Source organism: Onychomys torridus, chromosome 16 (assembly GCF_903995425.1).
Source record: "Onychomys torridus chromosome 16, mOncTor1.1, whole genome shotgun sequence".
Taxonomy (NCBI): Eukaryota; Metazoa; Chordata; class Mammalia; order Rodentia; family Cricetidae; genus Onychomys; species Onychomys torridus.
In genome coordinates, this window is record NC_050458.1 from 55947122 (window position 1) to 55970971 (window position 23850).

At 37.1% G+C, this 23850-nt stretch overlaps 1 protein-coding gene across 1 annotated transcript in view; it reads left to right on the top strand.

Moving 5' to 3' along the window:
* The window catches only part of C16H12orf40 (chromosome 16 C12orf40 homolog), a 53633-nt gene that overhangs the window by 17926 nt on the left and 11857 nt on the right, over positions 1-23850 (top strand). The window contains exons 2-10 of the mRNA XM_036207611.1: positions 4521-4560; positions 8009-8147; positions 9507-9639; positions 10000-10048; positions 11219-11395; positions 17809-17924; positions 19349-19872; positions 20564-20633; positions 22211-22271. Of these exons, the coding sequence (XP_036063504.1) occupies positions 4521-4560; positions 8009-8147; positions 9507-9639; positions 10000-10048; positions 11219-11395; positions 17809-17924; positions 19349-19872; positions 20564-20633; positions 22211-22271 (1309 nt within the window). The remainder of the gene's footprint in view (positions 1-4520; positions 4561-8008; positions 8148-9506; positions 9640-9999; positions 10049-11218; positions 11396-17808; positions 17925-19348; positions 19873-20563; positions 20634-22210; positions 22272-23850) is intronic.

Sequence of the window (23850 nt, forward strand, 5' to 3'; positions counted from 1 at the left end):
TGGTAAGACCAGTCGATCACAGGGCCACTGTCTAACTTCTCTGACTGTGAAGTGAGTTTCTTGGTTAGAAGACATACTGCATGGTATACCATGACAGTGAATGAGGCATTCTGTAAGTCCACAGATGGTAGTTTTGGCAGAAGCATTACATGTTGGAAATGCCAATCCATCACCAGAATGAGTATCTACTCCAGTAAGAACAAAGTATTGTCCTTCCAATAGGGGAAGTGTCCAATGGAGTCAACCTGCCACCAGGTTGCTGACTCGTCACCCTGAGGATTGGTGCCATATCTGGGCCTCCGTGTTGATCTCTGCTGTAGCCAGGTCAGCCTTGGTGACTAGCAGTCCATGTTGTCAAGCCCATGCATAATCTCCATCTTTGTCACCATGGCTTCTTTGTTCATGGGTCCATGGGCAATGGCAGGGATGGCTGGGAACAGAGACTGACTGTCCATAGATTATGTTATCCTATCTACATATAATTACTGGACTCCTCTGCTGTTGCAGTCACTTTTGATAAGCACTTACATGGGCACAGGTTAGCTTCACATTATTCACCTATTTGCAGAGATCTAGCCCCATACTTCTTCCCCAGATGTCTTTCTCATTAATTTTTTAATCATGCTCTTTCCAAGTGGTGAGGGGCATGATGTTATCAATATAGTGTACCAATGTAAAATTTTGTGGTAGAGATAAAATATCAAGATCCCTTCAAACTAAGTTATGACACAGGGCTGGAGAGTTAATATATCCTCAAGGTAAAATAGTGAAGGTACGCTGTTGGCCTTGCCAACTGAAAATTACTTCTTATAGATAGGTACTGAGAAAAAGGCATTTGATAGATCAATAGCTGCATTCCATGTGTTGACCTGCTCACGCAAGAACACCACATCTGGTACAGCAGCTACAAATAGAGTCACTACTTAATTAAGTTTTTGATAATCAACGTAATTCTTCATGATCCATCCTTCTTATGTACTGGCCAGATAGGAGAGTTAAGGGGAAGTGTAGTGGAACCCACCACCCTGCATTTTTCAAGTCCTTGTTGGTAGCACTAATTTCTGCAGTTCCTCCTGGAATGTGATATTGTTTTTGATTCACTATCTTCTTTGATAGAAGAAACTCCAGTGGCTTCCATTTGGCATTTCCAACCATAATAGCCCTCACCTCACAGGTCAGGGAACCAATGTGAGAATTCTGCCATCTTCTTAGTATATCTATCCCAGTTATACATTCTAGAACTGGGGAAATAGCTATAGGATAAACTTGGGGACTCCTGGACTCACTGTGAGTTGTATTTAATCCAAAACTCCATTGATCACTTGACTTTCATAAGCACCCACTTTAATTGGAAGGCCACAATGCTTCTTGGGGTCTCTCCCAGAATCATCACCAATTCTGAACCAGTATACAATAGACCCTAGAAAGTCTGATTGTTTCCTTCCCTCAGTGTACAGTTGCCTTTGTAAAAGGCCTTAGGTCCCTCTGGAAAAGACTAGAGAAAGACTAACCATAAAATCTTAAGTATTTTATCAAGGTCCTTCCTAGGTGGAATCCAGCCATCCCTTCATTCAAGGGCTTCTAGATCATCGAATGGCTCGTCTGGAAATTGGTTCACAGGCTAAGATTCCCTTTTGCCATGATCCAATGGAGCCTTTCTTTAATTTGGGAATTTTTCTGCTTCTATAGATCAAACAGAAGCACAGTAGGCTTTTAAAAAATATATTCCATATGTGGAAACACCATGATTGATTAGCCAGTACCAAAGGTCTATATGAGTCATGGCACCATGAAATTCACTTGGCCTGTGCCAACCATTACAGGTCAGGCCATTATGAACATTGCTTTACGTTTGCTGCCTATTACGGAAACTATGATCACTTTACCTCAGGTGACAGTGGTGTCACCTGGTCCCTGCTACCTCAGGGTCCAGTTTAACCCATTGCACTGAATCTAGCCAAATGAGCAGCAGCATCTCCAACCCTAAGGTCTGGCACAGACAAAAGGTGACAACAAAACTCTTCATATGTTCTGGTGCCTCTGTCACCATTTTGCATCTTACAGGATTAGTGAAGGGCGTGTCTCCTAGACCTTCCCATTGTGGAGAATTAGATCTTGCACAGTGTACCCACTCTACAACTGCCCTGAGCCGTAAAATCCCTTCATCAACACTAAGTCGAGGGATATCAGGCATCTCCAGCTCCTTTTCTGTAGGCTATCTTTTGACAAATGCTTTAGCCAACCATCCAGACAAACTTTTGAGATCTTTTTTAAATGGGTGAACTTCTGTATTAAAACTTCCATATAAAAACAAAGAATCAGTTGGCCAATATCAATAAACTCAGCTTGATCCAGTTTTTTGTTCCTTCCTCCATTATCCCACACCCTTCAAATACAATCCCACACACACTTCCCGGAGATCTACTTGAATAATTAGCACACTCATTAAGCTCTTTAGTAGTGTAGTGTACCTACTCATGGACTCCACCTTTTGTGTTCCCTCTAGGAGCCTGCCTAGCCTTTAGTCTGGTTATTGGCCTAAAGACAGCTGTTAGTGAGCTCTGAGGGACATCACTATTGCCTTGCCTGGCATCTCCTTCATGGAAAGTCACTTCTGGTTTATCAGACAACAACGAATTATTTTCCCCAGTCATAGGCAGAAAAGGCAATATTTCATGGAGTAGGAGTACATCTTCTGATGATGGTGGAGAGACTTTTGCATGCAAGAGAAATCCTTGAGAATCTGTGGGTTCAGAGTTTTCAGCTTCAATAGGGTCCTCCCACACATTTCCATCCCAGTTAATGTCTTTTCTTTACCTGACACCCTCTGAGGCTGGGACTTGCACTTTTGATTCTCCTGGGTGATGGTATGGGGAGGTGTGGGATCTGTGGATATGATTAAATTGTAAGAGCAGAACGTTCATGATTATGATCCTGCTTTTACAAAAGACGTTCCAGAGAACTAGTCCATCCCTTTCCTGTGTGAACAAATATGTAAAGTCTTCATCTGTGAACCAGGAGATGGGCATCCATTAGGTGTGCATCTGGGCATTTTGACTGTAGTCTGTACAGCTGCCAGAAGTGAGAGAAATTCTGTTGTTAGAGATTAGTATATTATCTTTCTTGTTTATCATAAAGGTCACAGCTGACACAGACCTGTAACTAAAGCCAGATTGTGAAGAGAGAAGTGTAACACATTTACTCAGTTTCATGTGACCCAGGAAGCTTCAGAAATGAAGACCCAAATCCTAGGGAACATCATTCATTTCCTATATTCAAGTTTGATGAAGAGTTGACACCCATGAAGACGAGTGATTGGATACAAAAAGGCTGACTTAATAATAACGGAATAGAAACCCGTAAGGCCTATCACTCAAGATTCTTCTTGGACTCTCTATGTAACATTCTTTCCTGTCAGGTATGAGGCAAGACCCCTTGTAAACTGAGTGTGATTTCCACAGTCTATATCAAACAAGAGAGATCAGAAAGTTTCTTTGATAGCCAGCTCTTACATAAAACTCTAAGTTTATTTCTAGACTTTATGGTTGACTGTATAGAAGAAGGTTCTAGTTTTATGTTCTCTGGTGAAGAAGAAACATTTCCATTTCCATGATCCACTGTGTGGAAGAGATGACAGTAATAGGAAGACAGTCAGGAGGAAGTTGGAGGAAAACCTTCCTCCTGAGTATTGCTCTCTTCAAAGTACTCTTCATTCCAAAGTGGCATACCCTGGGGTATAGTTTTTGTGTGCCAATCTCGATTATCTGGCTGTGGTATTTTATTACAGCAACTTAAACTGACTTAGTAGGGAGCATTTCCTTCTTTCCTCTGTCCTCTGCAGTGCCGAGTGTCAAAGGCAGGGCTGTGTGGGTGCTAGGCAGGTGTTCTACCAGTGAGTTGGAGTTTCAGACCTTGATGTCTTAGAGTCATGTTCCTGCCATGCTGCTCAGAGTACTGCTGAACAACTCTGTAGAATAAAGTGACCTCACACTCATGGTCTTCCTGTGTCAGTAGCCAGTGACTGGATGTGCAGGTGTGTGCCATATGTCTAATACTGAGATAACTGTATATTAATGCAGTCGGAGTTGCTCTAGCAAATGCTGCACAGTTCATAGAACATGAGGGGATTGACGTCTTCTGTCTGTTATGGAGTATATCACTAGAATGTTGAAATGCAAAGGAAAGCAAAGGAAATGGAGTTGTTGACCAAGAATGTTGTTAATTGATGAGAATGGAATATATGATAATATGGTCTTTCTAATGCATTCCTTCATTTTTTGCTTATCTCAGATTTATTTAAGTTATTAATTATTATAATAGTTTTTATTGCATTTTGGATTTCCTAAGAAATTTATGTGAATTATTACTATAAATGCTTTAAAAACATTTTCATATTTTCAGAAAATAATACAGATAGGTAAATTTTAGATTTTAATTTCAGATTTCCAACACCAATGGCAATCATATTAGAAATGGTCTGTTTCTCTAATAATTGTGTTTCTTTCTGTCTATCTTTTTAGGACCAGGGTTCTGATAAAGCAGGAGAGAAGAAAGCAGAAGGTAAGGGCATTGTCATTTGAGTGATGCTAGCCTGTAATAGCAAATGTAGCGTTCAGCTCCAGAATCACTCATTATTAATAGATTCACCTCATGGCCAGCTACAGTGGCTCACTGCTGTGATGGTAGCTTAGCCCAGGAAGATTGCCAAATGTTCAAGCCCAGCCTGGGCTGCAGAGTGAGTTCTAGGTCATCCAAACCTCCATAGGAAGACCCGAGGAGACAAAATCTCAAAGTAGACTTCCCGCTCCTCCGGCTCTTACAATCTTTCTGTCTCCTCTTCTGCTATGACCCGAGACTTGGGTGCAGGAATTGTGTTGCAGATGTATCAGTTGAAGCTGGACAGCACATGGGCCCTTGTTCTCTGCATTTTGATTGATTGTGGTTTTCTGTAATGGTCTCTGTTTGTTACAAGGAGATACTTTTGGACGAAGGGCCTTTATCTAATATTAAAAGTTGTTTGTAATTGACAATATTCTGAGATGTGTTGCCTTAATATTCTGAAAACATAAGTAACTACTTGCATATGTGACCTCTTGAATTTTTTTTTTTTTTTGTTATTTTGAACTTTTCTGTTTGGACAACTCATTTGTATGTAATCTTATGCTGCTATGTTATGAAATACTTAATGGAAGATGTTTTGAAGATAATCTGTTACAGTGTCAAGGGCATAATAGCAGATAAAAAAAATAAAATGAATGAATGTCTTAAAACGTAGTTAAAACACGTCACAATACAGGCATTTTGACAATGTCCAGCAGCACAGTAAGTAACGTCAAGGATTGACAAATAGGATTACATGAAATAAATGACTTCTTCAAAGACAGGGAAACAACATCTAAATGAAGAGACAGGCTATAGAATGGGAGATAGCCTTGCCAACTAGATATCTAGTGGAAAATAAATATCTGTAGCATGTAAAGAACTGCAAAAAATTAAACACCAGAAAACAAGCCACATAATCAATAAATGGAGTAATGAGTTAGATAAGCAGTTTTCAAAAGAAATATTTGGTCAATAGACTCTTGAAAAAAATGCTCAGCATTCTTAGCTGTCAGGGAAGTACAAATCAAAAGCATGTTAAGATTCCATCTCAGCTTGCTTTGGAAGACACATCTGTAATAACAGCATTTAGAAGGTTTGCTCAGAATTGCCATGAATTTAAAGCCTGGGCTGGGATGAATAATGAGTTCTAGGTTAGCCTAAGGTACAGAGTGAGACCCTGTCTCAAAAAAAAAAAAAAATCAATTCATCTCATCCCAGTGAGAAGGACTTGCATCAAGAAAATTAATAACAAGGGGGCTGGAGAGATGGCTTAGAGGTTAAGAGCACTGCTTGTTCTTCCAAAGGTCTTGAGTTCAATTCCCAGCAACCACATGGTGGCTCACAACCATTTGTAATGAGATCTGGTGCTCTCTTCTGGTCTGCAGGCGTGCACGCAGACAGAACATTATATACATAATAAATAAATAAATCTTAAAAAAAAAAGAAAATTAATAACAAATGCTTGCCAGGATACAGGAAAAATTACCCCTTATGCCAGTAAATGGGAGTTCAGTCACTATGGAAACCAATGTGAAGGCTACTTAAAAAAACTAAAACTAGAACTACTACATGGCCCAATTATATCATGTTTGTATATGTATCTAAAGGACTCTTAAGTTAATGCAGTGATTAGCAACCTTTCTAATGCTGCGACCCTTTAATACAGTCCCTATAAAATTATTTTTGTTGCTACTTCATAACTGTAATTTTGGTACTGTTAGGAATCATAATGTAAATATCTGTGGTTTTCAATGGTCTTAGGTGACTCCTGTGAGCCCAGGGGGGTTGCAACCCATAGGTTGAGAATTGCCGAGTTAATGTCTCACAGAGACACTTGCACAGCCATGTTTATAGCTACAAGATTCATGACAGCTCAGAATGGGACCAGCCTGTATGTACACAATCATCAGAAGAATGGCTAAAGAAAATATACATATAGGATTTTATTCAGCTATAAAATGTGAAATCAGCCAGGCAGTGGTGGCACAAACCTTTAATCCAGCACTTGGGAGGCAGAGGCAGGCAGATCTCTGAGTTCGAGGCCAGCCTGGTCTACAAAATGAGTTCCAGGACAGCAAGGACTAAGCAGAGAAACCCTGTCTTGAAAAACCAAAAAAAAAAAAAAAAAAAAAAAATGTCATTTACAGGGAAGCTGGTGGAACTGGAAATAATGAAGTGAAATAAGCCAGACTAGGAAAGACAAATACTGCATGTTTTCTTCCATGTATTGAACCTATATTTAAAACTGTAAATAGACATGACATAATTATATATGGTATATATTGTGTGTGCAGGTCTTGAAATGGAAAGGAGATCACAAGAAGCTGGGAGATAACTCTAGGGAGCAGGGAAAAGAGGGGGTGATGAAATCAGATTAGGGGGAGGAAGGAAGAGGTCAGATTCGGGAGTGGTGTGGGAAGTGGGGTCTGGAGAGGAGAGGGAGGGAACAATTAAGGTTAGAATGGTACATCTATGTGACAGTGCAATAAAACAACTCATTATTTGGTAAGAAGCCTGGAGATACGGTTCAGTGTTTCCGAACATGAACTTCCCCTATAGAGGACCTGAGTTTGCTCTGGCGCCACATCAGATGCCTGCAGCTCAGTAGATCCAACACTGTTATGGACTCCATGGGTACACTCACTCACATATGCACTCCCACACGAAAAAGAAAGGAATACTTTTTAAAAATTAAGATGTCTTTGAATTTAGCAAGTTAAACTTGTGAAAAAAAAAAAACTGAAGAATAATTATAGTTCAGAAACCCAGGAAGAATATATGATGATATATATATATATATATGTGTGTGTGTGTGTGTGTGTGTGTGTGTGTGTGTGTGTGTGTGTGTGTGTTTGGTTTATAGACAACATTAAGCATTGTGATACAGTGAGTTAAATTAGCATTGCAAGTTAGTTCTCAGATAGCTTTTGCTTTCCTCTTGGTTGTACAATTTTATTGTTAGTATTGATGTGTGTATATGTGCACATGTGTGTATGTGTGTACGTGTGTGTGTGCATGTGTGCACATGCGTGCACATGTATCACAGCATGCCTGTGGAGGTCAAAAGAAGACTTGGTTATCTCATTGAACTCAGGTCACCTGGCTTTTATCTCTGCACTGTTTCACTGCCCTCGTCTTGATTATTCACTAGGCACTTGGCTATATCTTTTGAGATTTTTTTAAAATAAAGGGTGGTATGTTATTTATCATAGAAAAGTTTTTAAACTGCAGATTCCAGTCTCTGGGCAAGCTGTAAGCCATCAGCATTGACTTCAGTTCCCATGTAAATGTTGTCACAAGTGTGGAAACAGGTCAAAAGCATAGCGACTTGAGTACATTTATTGTTTATGATTCTGCCTTGAACTGTTAGGTTGGGAAATTAGTTTTTAATTCTTAATTATTGTAGGAATACTTTGAAAAGAACAAGTTAAAATCAAAAATGAAATTACTAGGAGTTTTTTCACCTGTGAAGAATACCACTGCCAGCTTAGACCTTCTTAATCTGTATATGGTAAATCAGATATCGTCCAAGAAGGAAACACCTGGTAAGTCTTTCTAAGGCATTTGTTTTTTATCTTTATGTGGTGATTCATAATAACATCTAGCTGTCTAATTGCTTAGAAATTCCAGAACTCAAAGCATATGGAGAATTTATTTTAAAACTTTGTTGCCTTTTTAAATTATAAGGATTTGAATTAAGATCTTTTGTTGTTTTATCTATTTATCTTATTTTTAAGCTGTATGTGTTGTATAAGATTAACTTGTTTGATATCATTAATTGGGCATGGAGTTATTATAATTATTATATTATTACTTCTAGGCAAATAGTCACAAGTTTAGCTTGAGAGAAGAAAATAATGAATGTGTTATTATTTCTTATCGCTTGGGAAATTTGTACCAAAGGAAAAACTGAGAGATTTTTTTTCCTAGTGACTTTTTCCTGTCTTGCAATTAGAATTTATTTTACACTTCTGGGATAGGAACTGTAAGAGTTTTGTACTTCAAAATAAAGTTTATTTTGTCTCACAGTTTGACTTTCCACCCCCCGCCACCCCCCCCCCCCAAAAAAAAATCTTTCCCTCTCTTAAGGGAACTTGGGCCTATTATTTACATTTTAAAAACAAACATAAAAGTAAGAGTTCAAAAAATAAGGCAGTTTGGGGCCAGAGAGGTGGCTCAGGAGTAAAGAGATGGTTATACAGAAAGAGAAAATTCCTACTAGAACTCTGTAGGTGGGCTGGATATTGAGTAATAAAACAGTGATCCCACTTGTATAAAAAGATACAAGGCTCCTTCCTCTAAAACAGTGGTTATCAACCTTCCTAATGCTGCAGCCCCTAATGCTGCAATTGAATACAATTCCTCATGTTGTGGTGACCCCAATCATAAAATTATTTCATTGCTACATTGTAACTGTAATTTTCCACTGTTAGGATTCATAATGTAAATATCTATGTTTTCCGATGGTCTTAGGAGACTCCTACGAAAGGGCTGTTTGACCCCCAAATGGGTCGTGTGACCCACAGGTTAAGAACCACTAAAGTTTAAAGTCTGTTGGAGGAGATGAGGTTAATCAAGTGTAATAAAGTGCACAAAGTGCTGAAATAGAGAAAACACATAGTGCTATGAGAATATGTAACACAGTATCTGATACAGTCTAGTAACTGAGAAAGAAGAAATTAGGTTGAATTAGTAGAGCCCCTTTCTTGATGGCTTAAGAAGCAGGAGAAAAAAAATTAAGTTTCACAAATAATTGTTGGCAGCCAGTTTCTGCAATAACATGTATAGAACATTTGTAATGTACAGAAGAACATTTTCATATGTTCAAGCAACTGAAGAATGATATAGCAAAACTGATTTTAAAATTTCTGTTTAAAAGTCATTGTTTAACATTTTTATTATAGGAACCATGAAAAGACCAACTTATGTGAATATGAACAGAGATTTGAAAATCCCACTAAGAAAGCATGATTTAGAACTTCCGATGTCACCTCACTGTGTCCCTTCTAAACTGTGCATTGATGACATGGGGAAGACGTAAGTGTCAGCTAACACAGTGACTAACTGACGAAAGTTAACACTATCGGCTTGCTGTGTGCTGGGAAGCCGAGAAGGCCCTTCCCTTCCAGCCCCATTCCATTGTCCAAAGCTGCCATGAAATCACTAGGACATGTGTCTGTGGTGTTTTGTGCATGTGCTTTGACTTCCTGTATCAGACAACGCCTATCCCAGCTTAATACAATTTCTTTCCTAAAACTTACTTGTCTTATGACCCTGTAGCAGTGGACCTGGGTTTTCTATGTTCAGTGCTTGTGAGGACACTATGAAATTTAAATATACATAGGACAGTATTTATGGATACTTGCACTTTTAACTTCAAATTTTGGTTTTCTATAGTGTACCCTATCAAAGATTATGTAGCAAGGAAGAAACTGGCCCAGTTCAGGTGAGTTTTAAAGAAAATTGTTTTAACAATTGTTCCATGCCCTTAGATGATCTCACTTTTAAAATACTAGATAAAATTAGTTATCTTTAAATTTTTTACAGTTTCTCAATTATTCCTTTCGCAGTTTTAAAATGTAGGAAATTTACTCCTACGGAATGTTCAGATTATGAAGCCTCCTTGGAGTGATAGCAATGTGCCCAGCCCCGTGTGTTTAATGCTTGATTCTTCTTGTCAAACAGTTATGAAGCACACTTACATAGAGATTGTTTTCAAGTACTTATTCATTTATTTGTGTGAGTGTGCATTCATTGGTGGGTAGGGAGATGCATATGCATGTGTACAGGAGGCCGGAGGCCAGAGGTCACTCACTCTCCAACATGCTCTTTTGAGATGAGGTCCCTTTGCAATGAGTGCTGCTTGATTCAGTCTGACTAGTGAGTCCCAGGAACTGGCCTGTTTCTTCCCTCTCCATCATTGGGAGTACCAAGTGTACACTGATACACTGGCCTTTCCATGGAGGTGTGGGGGAGCCAAACTTGGCTCTTACGCTTGGGTAGCAAGCAGTTTACTGATGGAGCCATTACCACACCTCCCACTGAGGGAGTCTTTTATTAGTTCACATGCTCACTAATGAGTTCATCTTTTCAAATGCAATGAAAACATTATTTATAACAAATTCTTATGTTAAGAACCCATATTTACCACAAGATGATTTTTCAAAGTATAACCTTTTTTGCAAAGAAAATCATAATGAATTAGAAAATGCACAGGTTGATTAAGCTTGAAGTTCTATTTACTGTCCAATGCTGTATTAATTATGCTTATTTATTTTTAAACTGTCAGGTTTAAATTAGATCAGAAAGGCAGTGGAAGCTGATGGTAGTATGAAAAACCTTGGACATCCTGTTGTCTGCTTTATGGGTGAAAGAAACTAAGATTTCATGTCATTGGAAGGTGACCCTCAGGAAAGAACTTGAGAGAGGAAGGCAGATAGGGAAAGCAAAGGGAACAGTTCTTAAGTAGACGACCTCACCGACTGGTGACTCCTATGAACTACCTTTCTTAGGACTTCCTCTTTTGAAACCACACCCTTTTCTACTAACTTTAGTTCTATTATTTTGACTTCTAGTTTCTGTACTTTCAGTGATCTTGCCTTTTCTTTTCCTATAGTCATCACAAGACATGAACTCATACAGAATGTTCCACAGAGCAGAAAGCTACAGTTACATTCCACCATCTTTTCCAGCAGAATTACCTTCTAACAGACATATTCCAAACCAAAACTCCACCCCAAGAATAGCACCAAATCCTTGGAAATATGCATATGAGAAAAAACAAAATGAGCAGGTACATTGAAATTATTGTTTCTTTGATGTCATGTATTCATTATAGGTTCTCCTTTTCATAAATTTAACAAAGATGGGTTTCAAATTGCTAAGTATGGTGATAAATGAAGGATGGTATTTTATCTTATGCCCCATTCTTTATTCCCCCTCCCCATTTTAACCTCCCCTTCAGGTCTCTCCCTCTCTCTCTTTAACTATGCATTCTATTTTTCTTTCCTTGGGAGATCCTCCTCTCCATATAGTCCCTTATTTTAAACCTAACCTCTGTGGTTATATGAATTATAGTATGCCTATCAAAATCTTAAAAGCTGACATCCACATAATAAAAGAAGACAATATTTTCTTTTTGTGTCTGGGTTATCTCACTCAGGATATTTTTCTAGCTCCATCCATTAACCCATGAATTTTATGATTTTATGTTTTTAAATAGCTGAATAGTGTTGCATTGTATAAATGTACCACATTTTCTTTATCCATTCATCAGCTGATGGACATTTAGGTTACTTTTAACTTATGACTATTATCAATAACAGAGTAATGAATATGGATGAGCAGGTTTCCTTGTGGTAGGATGTAGAGTCCTTTCGGTACATGCCTAAGAGTGATATCTTGAGGTAGATCTATTCCTAACTTCCTGAGGAACCCCCACACTGATTTCCACAGTGGCTGTACGTTTGTATTTCCACCAGCAGTGGATAAGTACTTCCCTTTCCCCACACCCTCACCACCATGAGTTGTAATTTGTTTTATTAATCTGGCCATTTTGCCTAGTGTAAGTTGTTTTGATTTTTATTTCCTTGATGACCAAGGATGTTGAACATTTCCTTGTTTCTGTGATTTGTGGCTCATCTTTTGCAAACTCTGTTTAGTTCTGTTCCCCCTTTTAATTGGGTTATATTTTTTCTTGATGTTCAGTTTTTTGAATTCTTTATACATTTTAGATATTAACCGTCTATCCCTTTCTGTAGCCTGCCATTTTTTTCCAGGTTGTGATGTCCTTTGCCATACAGAAGCTTCTTAGTTTCCTGAGACCCTATTTTTTCTCAGGGCTTGTACTTTTGGTGTCCTCTTCAGAAGTTCCTTTCCTGTGTCAATGAGTTCAAGACTATTTCACACTTTCTTTTCTATCCGATTCGGTGTTATCTGTCCTTATGTTGAGGTCCTTGATCCATTTGGAGTCAGTTTTGTGATAAATATGAATCTATTTCCATTCTTCTAAATGTAGTCATCCAGATTGACCAGCACCATTTGTTGATGATGTCTTTTCTCCAGCATGTATTTTTTTTTACTTCTTTATTAAACAAAACAAAACAAAAACAAAAATAGGCTAATATAGGTGTGTCTGGGTCTTCAGTTTTATTTCATTGATCAACATGTCTCTCTTTATGCCAATACTGTGGTGTTAAAACAACTTGAAATGAGGGATGGTGATACCTCCAGCAGTTCTTTTATTATTCAGGATTATGTGTGTGTGTGTTTATGGGTGCCTGTGAATGCTTTCATATGAAGCTGAAAATTGTCTTTTCAAGTTCAGTGAAGAATTGTGTTGGAATTTTGATATCTGTAGATTACTTTTGGTAGGATGGCCATTTTCACTGTATTATCCTACTTAATGAGCATGGGAGATCTCTCAATCTTTTGATATTGTCTTCAATTTCTTTCTTCAGTGTCTTGATGTTTTGTTTTTTAATTTAAATTAAAAAAATTACACATCAGCCATGGGTTCCCTTGTCCTCCCCACTCCCTCCCCTATCCCCACCTTCCCCCCCCCCCCTCCCCTCCATTCCCATCTCCTCCAGGGCCAAGACTCCCCTGGGGATTCATTTAAAGCTGGTGGATTCAGTACAGGCAGGTCCAGTCCCCCCCCCCGTCTTGATGTTTTTATACCAGTCTTTCACTGGCTTGGTTATAGTTATCCCAAGATTTTTTTTTTTTTGGGGGGGGGGATACTGTGAGAGGTATTGTTTCCTTCATTTCTTTCTTAGTCTGTTTGTCATTCATATAGAGAAAGGGTACTGATCTTTGTGAGTTAATTTTGTACCCAGCTGCTTGACTGAAAGTGTTCATCAGCTGTAGGAATTCTTTGTTGGAGATTTTAGGGTCTTTTATATATGAAATAATGTCTTATTCTTCAGTTAAAGAGATTTTGACCTCTTCCTTGTTTATTTGTATCCACTTGGTATCCTTGAGTTGTTTTACTGCTCTAGCTAAGACTTTAAGTACTGTACTGAGTAGGTATGAGAGGGCATTCTTGTTTTGTTCCTGCTTTTAGTGGAAATGCTTTGAGTTCCTCTCCATTTAGGTTGAAGATGTCTATGGACTTGCTGTAAATTGCCTTTATTATTTTGAAGTATGTCCTTTGTATTCCTAATCTTTCAAGGATTTTTGTCTTGAAGGGGTTTTGGATTTTGTTAAAGATCTTTTATGCATATAATGAGATAATTGTGTGGTTTTTCTCTGTCAGTCTGTTTATGTGGTAGATTACTTTTATCGATTTGCATTTATCAAAACATTCCTGGGTTTCTGGATGAAGCCAAAGTGATCACAGCAGATAATCTTTTTGATGTGTTCATAAATTCTATTTGCAAGTGTTTCATTGAGAATCTTTACATCTAGGTTCATAAGATATATGGTTTTATAATTTTTAATGTTTGCTAGTTTTCTTTGTGGTTTTGGTATCAGTATAATAGTGGCTTTGTAAAAAGAATTAGGAAATATTTCTTAAGTTTCTATTTTGTTTAATAATTTGAGGAGTATTGTCATTAATTCTACTTTGAAAAGTCTGGCAGAATTTTGCACTGAGTCCATTTGTCCCTGGGAGTTTTTTAGTTGGAACATTTTCAATTACTGTTTCTTTTTCACTGGGGCTATATAAATTGATGATCAGATCTTGATTTAATTTAGACTTAATATATCAAGGAATTTCTCAATTTATTTTTGAATGTATGCCCTTGTGGTTCTCTGGATTTCCTTGGTGTCTGTTGTGATGTCCCCTTTTTGTCTCTAATTTTATTAACTTAATCTTCTCTCTTCACTTTTAATTTGTCTAGGTGTTTACCAATCTGACTGATTTTTCTCAAAGAACCTACTCATCATTTTGATGATTCTTTGTTTTGTTTCTCATATTGATTTCATCTCTGAGTTTGATTATTTCTTACCATCTATTCCCTTTGAGTGTTATTTCTTTTTTCCCTAAAGCTTTCAGGTGTGCTGTTGAGTTTCCTAGCATGATATCTTTCCTTTTTTTTTTTTTTTTTTTTAAATTTAGGCACTTAGTGCTATGAACTTGCCTCTTAGAACTGCCTTCATTGTATGACGCATAAGTTTGGGTAGGTTGTGTTTTCATTTTCATTTATTTCTAGAAAGTTTTTAATTTCTTTCTTAATTTCTGTCTTCAAATTTTTCATTCAGTAATGAGTTTTTTAGCTTTTATGAGTTTGTATGTTGTCCGTTGTTTTTGGTGTTTTTGATATTCAGCTAATTTAATCCAGGGTGCTCTGATAGGATATAGGTTGTTTTTGTTTCAATTTTCTCAATCTGTTGAGACTTGTGTCCAAGTATGTGGCCGATTTTGGGGAAAGTTCTATGAGGTACTGAGAAGAAGCTATATTCTTTTGTGTTATGATTTAATTATATATATATATATATATATATATATATATATATATATATATAAAACATCTATTTGATTTGTTATGTAATTTAACTATAGCATTTCTTTGTTTAGTTTTTGTCTGAATGACCTATTTGCAAGAGTGGGTATTAAAGTCTCTCACTATTGGTATATGAGCATCAGTATGTGATTTAGCCTGTACCAATGTTTCTTTTGTGAACTTAAGTGCCCCTGTATTTGGTGTATAGATGTTACTTTTTTTTTATAAGTATGTAGTATCTTTCCTATCTCTTCTAATTAGTTTTTGTATGAAGTCTATGTTGTCAGATATTAAAATGGCTGTATCTGCTTGCTTCTTTTGGGTTCATTTGCTTGGAATATCTTTTTCCATCCTCTTACCCTGAGGTGATGTGTTTCTTGGATGTGCCTAAAGATGAATCCTATTTTCCAATCCAGTCTTTTAGTCTGTGATTTTATACTGGAGAATAAAATCTTTAACACCAAGAGTTATCAGTGATCAGTGTTTATGGATTATGATTATTTTGTTGGTATGGAGTGAATTTCCCCCCATTTTGATTTAGTGGTCTAGGAGTTTTTATTCCTTGTGTTTTCTTGGGTGTAGTTAACCTCTTTAGATTGAAGTTTTTCTTCTAGTGCCTTCTGTAGAGATGGATTTGTAGATGGTAGATACTACTTTGCTTATTATATTGTTTTTTATTTTGGAATAAAATATTTAAAAATGTTTTTCTTTCTTCATCTATTGTGATTGATAGTTTTGCTGGGAATTCTGGTCTGGACTGATCTCTGTGGTTCTTAGAATTTGTAGAGCATCTGTCTAGGTTCTCCTGGCTTTAGAGTCTCTATTGAGAAATCAGATGTTATTCTAATGGATCTGACTTTGTATGTTACATTGTTTTTCCTTGTACCTTTTAATATTCATTCTTTGGTCCAAACATTTAGTATTATGAGTATTATGTGTCATGAAGCATTTCTTTTCTGGTCCTATTTGGTGTTCTGTCTACTTTTTGTACCTTGATAGGCACCTCCTTCTTTAGGTTAGGGAAATTTTCTTCTATGAAATTATTTTGTTGAAAATATTTTCTGTGCCTTTGACCTGGGTATCTTCTCTTTCCTCTATTATTATTATTATTATTATTATTATTATTATTATTATTCATAGATTTGGTCTTTTCATAGTGTCTCATATTTCTTAGATATCTTGTGCTTGGATTTTTTCAGATTTAATGTTTTCTTTGACTGAGATATCCATTTCTTCTATCTTTTCTTCAATGACTGAGATTCTGTCTTCCATGTCTTGTACTCTGTTGGTGAGGCTTACCTTTGAGGTTTTTGTTTGGAGTCATAAATTTGAATTTTCAGTTTTATGACAATGTGGTTTTCTTTAGTGATTCTGTTTTTACTTTCATGTCTTGAACTATTTTCATTATTTCATTCACTGTGTGTGATTTCATGGCCTTAACTAAGACATTTATTTATGTCATCTTGAAGGTTCTTGAATATATTTATAATTGCCATTTTGAAGTCCTTGTGCTTCAGCTACATTGCATTTCTCAGGTCCTCTTATAGAAAGTTGACCGGGTTCTGGAGGAGGCCTATTGTCTTGGCTGCTAATGGTATTTATTTATTTATTTATCTATTCATTCATTCATTCATTTATTTATTTATTTATTATTTATTTATCTATCTATTTATTTATTTATTTATTTTATACTGCTGTTCAGGCATCTAGAGTTGGGATAACTGAGTTATCCCAGATGTTGTTATCTGGTCTTATTGTGGGAGGATGTGTGGCTCTTCTATTCCATGGCTTCTGTTGCTCTCTGGATCTTAGGAATGTGTGTTGGCTGTGGTTGCCTGGTGGATAGTGCTTCTGCAGGTCAGTGAGTGGCAGAGAGGAATAGAGACAGGCTAGGAAGAAATGCTGAGTGGGGATTTGGGAAGAACTAAGGGGATCTTATCAAAGATGCGGTCCCCAGAGAGTTACAGGTGTGGTGGTAAAGGGGATCTTGAAAGTAGGCTACAGTGAAGTAGTGTAGAGAGACACCAGTGAGGACCTAGGGTGACGCTGGGTCTGAACCAGGATGTGGAGTCTGCAGGGAATGAAGCTGAGGTGGGAGGAGGGGGCACCTCAAGCCAGTAGTTCCAGGGTTGAGGATGAGGATGGAAACATCAGAAAGAAGGACAGGACAGATGGTGTGAACTGACTCCCGAGTCACTGCCAAGTGTGACCACTGGGGTTCCAGGTAGACAGTGTTCCTTGGGGCTGACACACAGGACTGGGGATGAGCTGAAAGGGAGGATTGAGAGGGTCCACAAGGTGAGGAAGCTGGGTCCCCCCACAAAGTTTGTCAGAAACCCCAGGAAATGGAGGTAAAATGGGGCGGGGGAGAGGCATCTGAAAGCAGTTGCTGCAAGATTAGGAATGAGACTAGAGAGATTGTAAGGGGAGATCAGACAGAGAGTCATAATCCCCTGCCAAGTCACTGCCAGGCCAGCCACCAGACATCCTAGGGAGAGAGTGAACTGACACAGAGGGGTGAGAAAATCCACCTAATTTATATGTTAGAGACAACACCTTGTCTACACAGCTTAAACTCCATATTCTATTAATTACTCTGTAGAGTAGAAAATAAAACATTCGATGATATCTACTTAAATATTCATTTTCTTGCTGATACATATCATAACTACACATTAGTTAGCAATTATCTGCAGATAGGTAAGTACAATTTATATTATAAATATGTACATACTGTTTTGTCATTTTCTTCCCTTTTCAGTTCAGTAATGGAAAATTTTCTGATCCCTTATTTTCCAAATTACATAAATGTCAAGATATTTTCAGTCCATCTCAGAGAACAGCAGAGTTTGGAGCATCCTGTGAGAGAATGAGCAGGTGAGTAGGGTGCAGAGGGAAGATGATACAGAGTGCAGAACTCTAAGCTGTTACTTTGATTTTAAAAGGCCATGAATATTTTAGCTGAAGATATAATGCTGAAAATCAGTTCTTATAAAATATGATTTCACATATAATGTGCTTTATAACTTATGACATGTTCTATGATTATTTTCCCATTTATAATGATAGAAAACTTGTCTGGCTTTAATGGTTGGTGTGTGTTATTACAATGGATTATGTCTTTTGGTATAAAACATTAATTAGATGCTCATTGAGAAATCACAGAGAATTATAATCTATGAACATATGACCCAAAACATGATTTTTTTCTCTATTTAACAATTCTTTCTGTCTCTAACCTGAATACATGACCTAGTGCTTAGAACTTAGTATTTCTATTTAAATATTTAATAGGTAGTTAAAAGCAAAGTAGAAATCAAAATTTTCAGGTTGAAGAAATAACTCAGCTGTTAAGAACACATACTGCTTTTACAAGGATCCTGATTTGGTTCCTAGCACCAACATCAGGCAGCTAAAACCCACCTGTAACTACAGTTCCAAAGGATTTGACACCCTTGGTTTCTGTAGACACCTACACTCAGCTGCACATATGGCACCCAATAACATAAAGGAATATACATAATTAAAAATAAAATGAATATTAAAAATTTCTTGTTAACAGTCTTATGTCTCACCCCAAATTTTTTTTATACTTCCATTCCCTGAAATAGTCTGATCTCAAGTGAGTTTATAGTCAGTGGCAATAAAACAGAAGGTATTTTTGTTCTAACTCTTCCTTGTCAACTTTGATTGTTATTATGTACAAGCTAGATTTAACCCAGAGTTTCCATTTTTGCTTAGGAAAAGTATTTATAGGTTACCCAGTTCACCTAATTAGCCTTCATCTGGGTTACCTTATTTATTTTTTTTTAAAATAAATTACATCTTTATTTTTCTTCACTGAAAACTTTGTAACTATTTCAATAGCTAAATTGGAAAATATATTTGATAATGTTTTTATAACTCTTTAAAAATATTTTTACGAGATTGCTTCCCCCAATAGTCTTCAAAAATCTCTCTCTGTTTAACTAGACAGCTTATTTGTTGGACTGTGCTGTAGATGACGGACTACCGAGTATCATGTTTTGTTTGCTAATATAACAATAAATACAACTATGCACTAAATTTCACATTGGAATACAGAACCATGTATAAATTATTTTCATGCCTATAAATAGAATATATGAGATAAATTTCCTTCCAAAGCATTATTATTTGCTTAAATATTAAGTTTAAAATGTAATTTGGGAAAATTCTAGTCATCCTCCAGTATCTTCATTAAAGTTTTAAATTTAAGCTAGTGTTTGTAAATGAAAATTATCAAACCTTTCCTGCTAAATATGTTTCTATTTATTCCAAAGTTCAGAAACTGGTGATTTCTTTACTAGAAGATCTGTGATTATGGGGGAAGACTGTGGAAGCCTCTGTGAAAGAAGACAGCCAGACTTTGCTATGGAAAAAACATCAGTGCAACAGATTTGGGGGAATAATGGGAAAGAATTCTCCAATTTTCTTGAAGATGTGAGCCAGCCAAATCAGAGACATCTGTCATACAATCATGACTCGGACACATTTGTCAGTCATAACATGATCCAGTTATTGAGCAGAGATCAGCCAGGGAGAATGGCAGCCTTCCCAAAGGGTGGTTATGATGGTTTGAGTGGCGCCTGTGTGGCTCCTTGTCATGGCAGCCACTCCACTAGTGGGTTCACTAGAGGGAATTTTACAGTTCCACAAGTAGCTCTTCCTAATCCTCCTCTGAATACAAGTTACTTAGGAACCTGTCAGTCAAAGAAGCCCTACCAGAAGGAGTCCAACAGTAGTGAAATATGTGAATTTAGTTCTTTTGAGAAAGATTGTCACCCAGCCAGATGTGGAAGAAAAGGTTGGTGTTGCACACTCAGTTTCTATGTATATATTACCATGTTTCATATATTTTTACACATATTGTTGGCTCTCCATATCCAAATGTTCTATATTTTTAGATTCAACTACCTATATAGACTAAATCTAAGATGTCTTTGCTGAACATGCACAGACGTTTTTGACCATTATTCCCTATCCAATAGAGCATATATGCTATTTAATAGCATCCTCAGAGTTGGCAAGATGGCTTGTTGCTGACCTGACTTCAATCCTGGCAGCCATGGATGAAGGACACATGCTGCATTGGAGAGTACACATATACACACGAGTATTTTCATAAAGAGCATTCTTTTGTATCAGATAGTCTAAGTCACCTGCAGGTGATAGAAAGAATATGAGGGTATATGCATTATGTGAACAGATTTAGCTATTTTATGCAAGACACTGGCATGTCAAGGGATTTGGTGTCTATGGGGAAAATGAGTAGAGGGGAAGAGTTTGGAACCAATTCCTATCAGATACCAGGGGATGAATGTGCAGTACATTAATTTATTATAATATGCTAGGAGGTATATAAAGCCACATAATGTTTTATTGTACTAAATCATGGACTACCAATTTCCCTCTGTGTATCCTTCTAATATGCTTTGAATTAAAAATGAAGATAAATGATGCTAACTTTAATTCAGTGTATGCTTTTATTTTTGAAGGAAATATTGAAAGTGATGACCAAGAGGAAGCGCTGCAGAGAAATACCTGGGAATACCCAGTGTATTCTATGTAAGCTTTGATTTAGATCTATTATAATGCATGTATTCAAATGAACAAATAGAACATAAGATGTTGTATGTTTGCTGGATGGTGAGCAAACTGATCTTAAAGAAGCTGTACCATATAATATAAACAATGAGTAAAAGCAACTTCTTAAGGCCATGATGTTCATATTTTCCAGCCTCTAAGACCTCCTCATTTTACCATTTAGTGTTGAATATCTACCAAATACCTTGTAAATATCAATTCACCGGTTAGCAGAAATAGAAGTATCCCAGGGGTAGAATGCTTATTAATGCAAACAGCATGTTGTCTCTTTTGCAGTCCTCACAGGAATGTTGTGTGTTTGGTATAGAATCAACAGGGAGCATGAGAATACAGTGAGGCAGTATCAGCAAGACTAGCCCCATTATGTGACATCTGTGCTCTAGCATCCTCTGCATGCTAACATTCACCTCCCACGGCCACCTATGTGACAGAATAGATATATTCAGAGTTGCTGTCTCCTGTATCTCATCATTGTTATGATTTTTGTTACATGGAAGTGATTATGCATCACCAGATCTAGCTTCCTACTGCTGATGGTGTAAAAAGTATTTTGAATCTTAGATTTTTTGATTGGATCTTTTATTTCTTAAGATATGGTTTATACCTTTGAGTTTTGAGGCTGCCTTGATGCCTTTTCTACAAAATTATCTAAAATTATAGATAACCAAAGGAAACATTATTTTAACTGATAATTACTGAATAGTCCTGTTTTTCTTAATAATAATCACAATTTAGTCAGATCTTTATGATTTTAAGTTTACCTATTTATATTTTTATTGTTGAAGATTATTCCATATTATGGAAATCATTAAAGTATCTATTGATAAAAAAAATCACACATGACATTTTTATGGAACTGATATTAAAACCTAGGCATATAATGTATTTCTAAAATTGAGAAATGAAATTCTTGGTTCTTCAATTATCTGGAAGTTTGAGTAAAACTTTTGTTTGGCTTTGAGTTTTAAATTCAGCTTTTAAAGGTGACTTAGGATGCATGGCACTATGTTTCAAAAGAGCAAAAACAAAATGGGAAAAGGACCTGATTCTCAATCTTGAGTGCAGATCTAGATTACCTGGAGTGATTATGTCACAATATAGATGTTTCCAGGCTGGGGATTTGGCTCAGTGTGATTTGGTGCACAAACACTAGGACCTGAGTTTGATTCCAGAGCTAGGTGCATTGATGCACACTGCTAATCCCAACACTGTGATGGGGGGAAGGAGGATCCCTGGGGCCTATTGACAGCTAGCTTTCCCATGAGAGACCCTGAGGGACAATAGCGGAGGTTGAACTCTGGCATCCACATGTGCACACACATACTTGTGCACACACATTTGTGCATATACACCAATATGCACATGCATAAAATATAGATGCTTAACTTACATATTAAAATAAATGAGCAGTTTGGTATGGTACTTGGTCAATTCATATTTTTAAGAAGCTTCTCACATAATTCTGTTTTGAAACCAAAATTTAGAATAATAATTGTCAGAGGAAATATGCTTTAATATTTTTTTTAAATAATCCCTAGGGGCGATATTCCTTTGAAAGAATTACATCATAAGCAGTCATGTGATTTTGACCATAATGAGGTAAAGCTCATTGTCACTTGTCTTTTTAATTAATTGTGGTGTCTTATTTTAGCATCTAGTTTACCCTGATTTAAAATTATATTTTATTCATGTTTATTTTCATGTAAACTCATATTCTCTTATACTAGAAAATTTATGTCTTAGAGTTAGAAAATATAATGTTCTTTGAGACAAATTAGACACATTAAAATAGTTCTTATTGCACTGTAAGATTTTGTTGAAGAAAAAAATGCTTTGTGTTTCACTGTTCTCTTGGTGAGTATAACTGAGTCAGGAACTGATTTAGGTAACTTGATACTCTTAACTATATAACTTTTTCTTAATAACTGTGCTGGCTAATTTTATGTCAACTTGACATAACCTCCTTTCATCTGAAAGGAGGGAACCTCGATTGAGAAAATGCCTCCATAAGATCTGACTGTAGGGTATTATCTTAACTAGTGATTGATGAGGTCATCCTGGTGGGGCTTGGAAGACAGTGTTGCTGAGAACAATGTAGACTATGGGGATTTCAGGGAGAAATATCAGCAACTGGGCTAGAGACCATTCTTGTGATATTGTGCAAAGAATGTAGCTGCCTTTGCCCAAGTCCTAAGAATCATCCCAAGAATGGCTAAAGTGAAAGGTAATGAACTGAAGTTTTGGTGGAGGAGATTTCTAGATAGCCTAATGATAACTCTGTCATGTTGTTATTAGCAATAACTTTTATGCAGATCTACAATGAAAAAGAACAAGTAGAACAAAAAGAAATACAAAATGTACTGTTTGAAGAGAAAAAGAGCTCAGGAAATTTAATATTGGAGCCTAGGCTTGTGCTGCAAGAGATGACATTACACAATGGAATAAAAGCAGGAGTGCCCCGGGGCAAGACTGAATCCAGCTGAGCTTCCAACTTGTAAAAAGGAAAGGCCTGAAGAAGTTTCTGCTCCTAAAGTCAACAACAAAGGAAAGCTCATGCAAATGTGGTTCGAGGGGTCCAGGATCCATCCTAAGTAGGCAATTGAATTTGGCAGTGTTACCTGTCTGGTTCTGGCTTTGGAGTCACAAAGGCTACACCAATAAAGGGGTTTGGAATCTTCCTCCATGGTCAAGGAGAGATGTGGAGGCCAGGCAGTATGTGGCAAGGCAGACCCTACTTGAAGGCCTGAGATAATTATGTGAAGCTGGGAAAATGAAGCCCACAGATGTTGGAGATGCCAGAGCCATGAGCCATGAGCCAAGAAGAGCTGCACACAGGGAGTAGAAGCCGCTCAAGAGAGAGGCATGGTGCAGTCAGTAAGGCTGGAAGGGTGGAGTCAGCTCAGCCCTTGACATCAGATGTGGAGCTGTAGAACTTGGAGTTTGCCCTGCTTAGTTTGCTTCAGTATTTCCTCATTCTCCCTTCTGCAATAGTAATGCGTATTCTGTGCCATTGTATGTTTGAAGTATGTACTTTGCTTTTTGCTTTTTACAAGGGATTACAATTAAGAGAATGCCTTAAGTCTCAGAGGAGACTTTGGGATTTTAAATGGTGTTGAGACTGTGAAAGACTATGGGACTTTTGAAGTTGGACTAAATGCATTTTGTATTATGATATGGC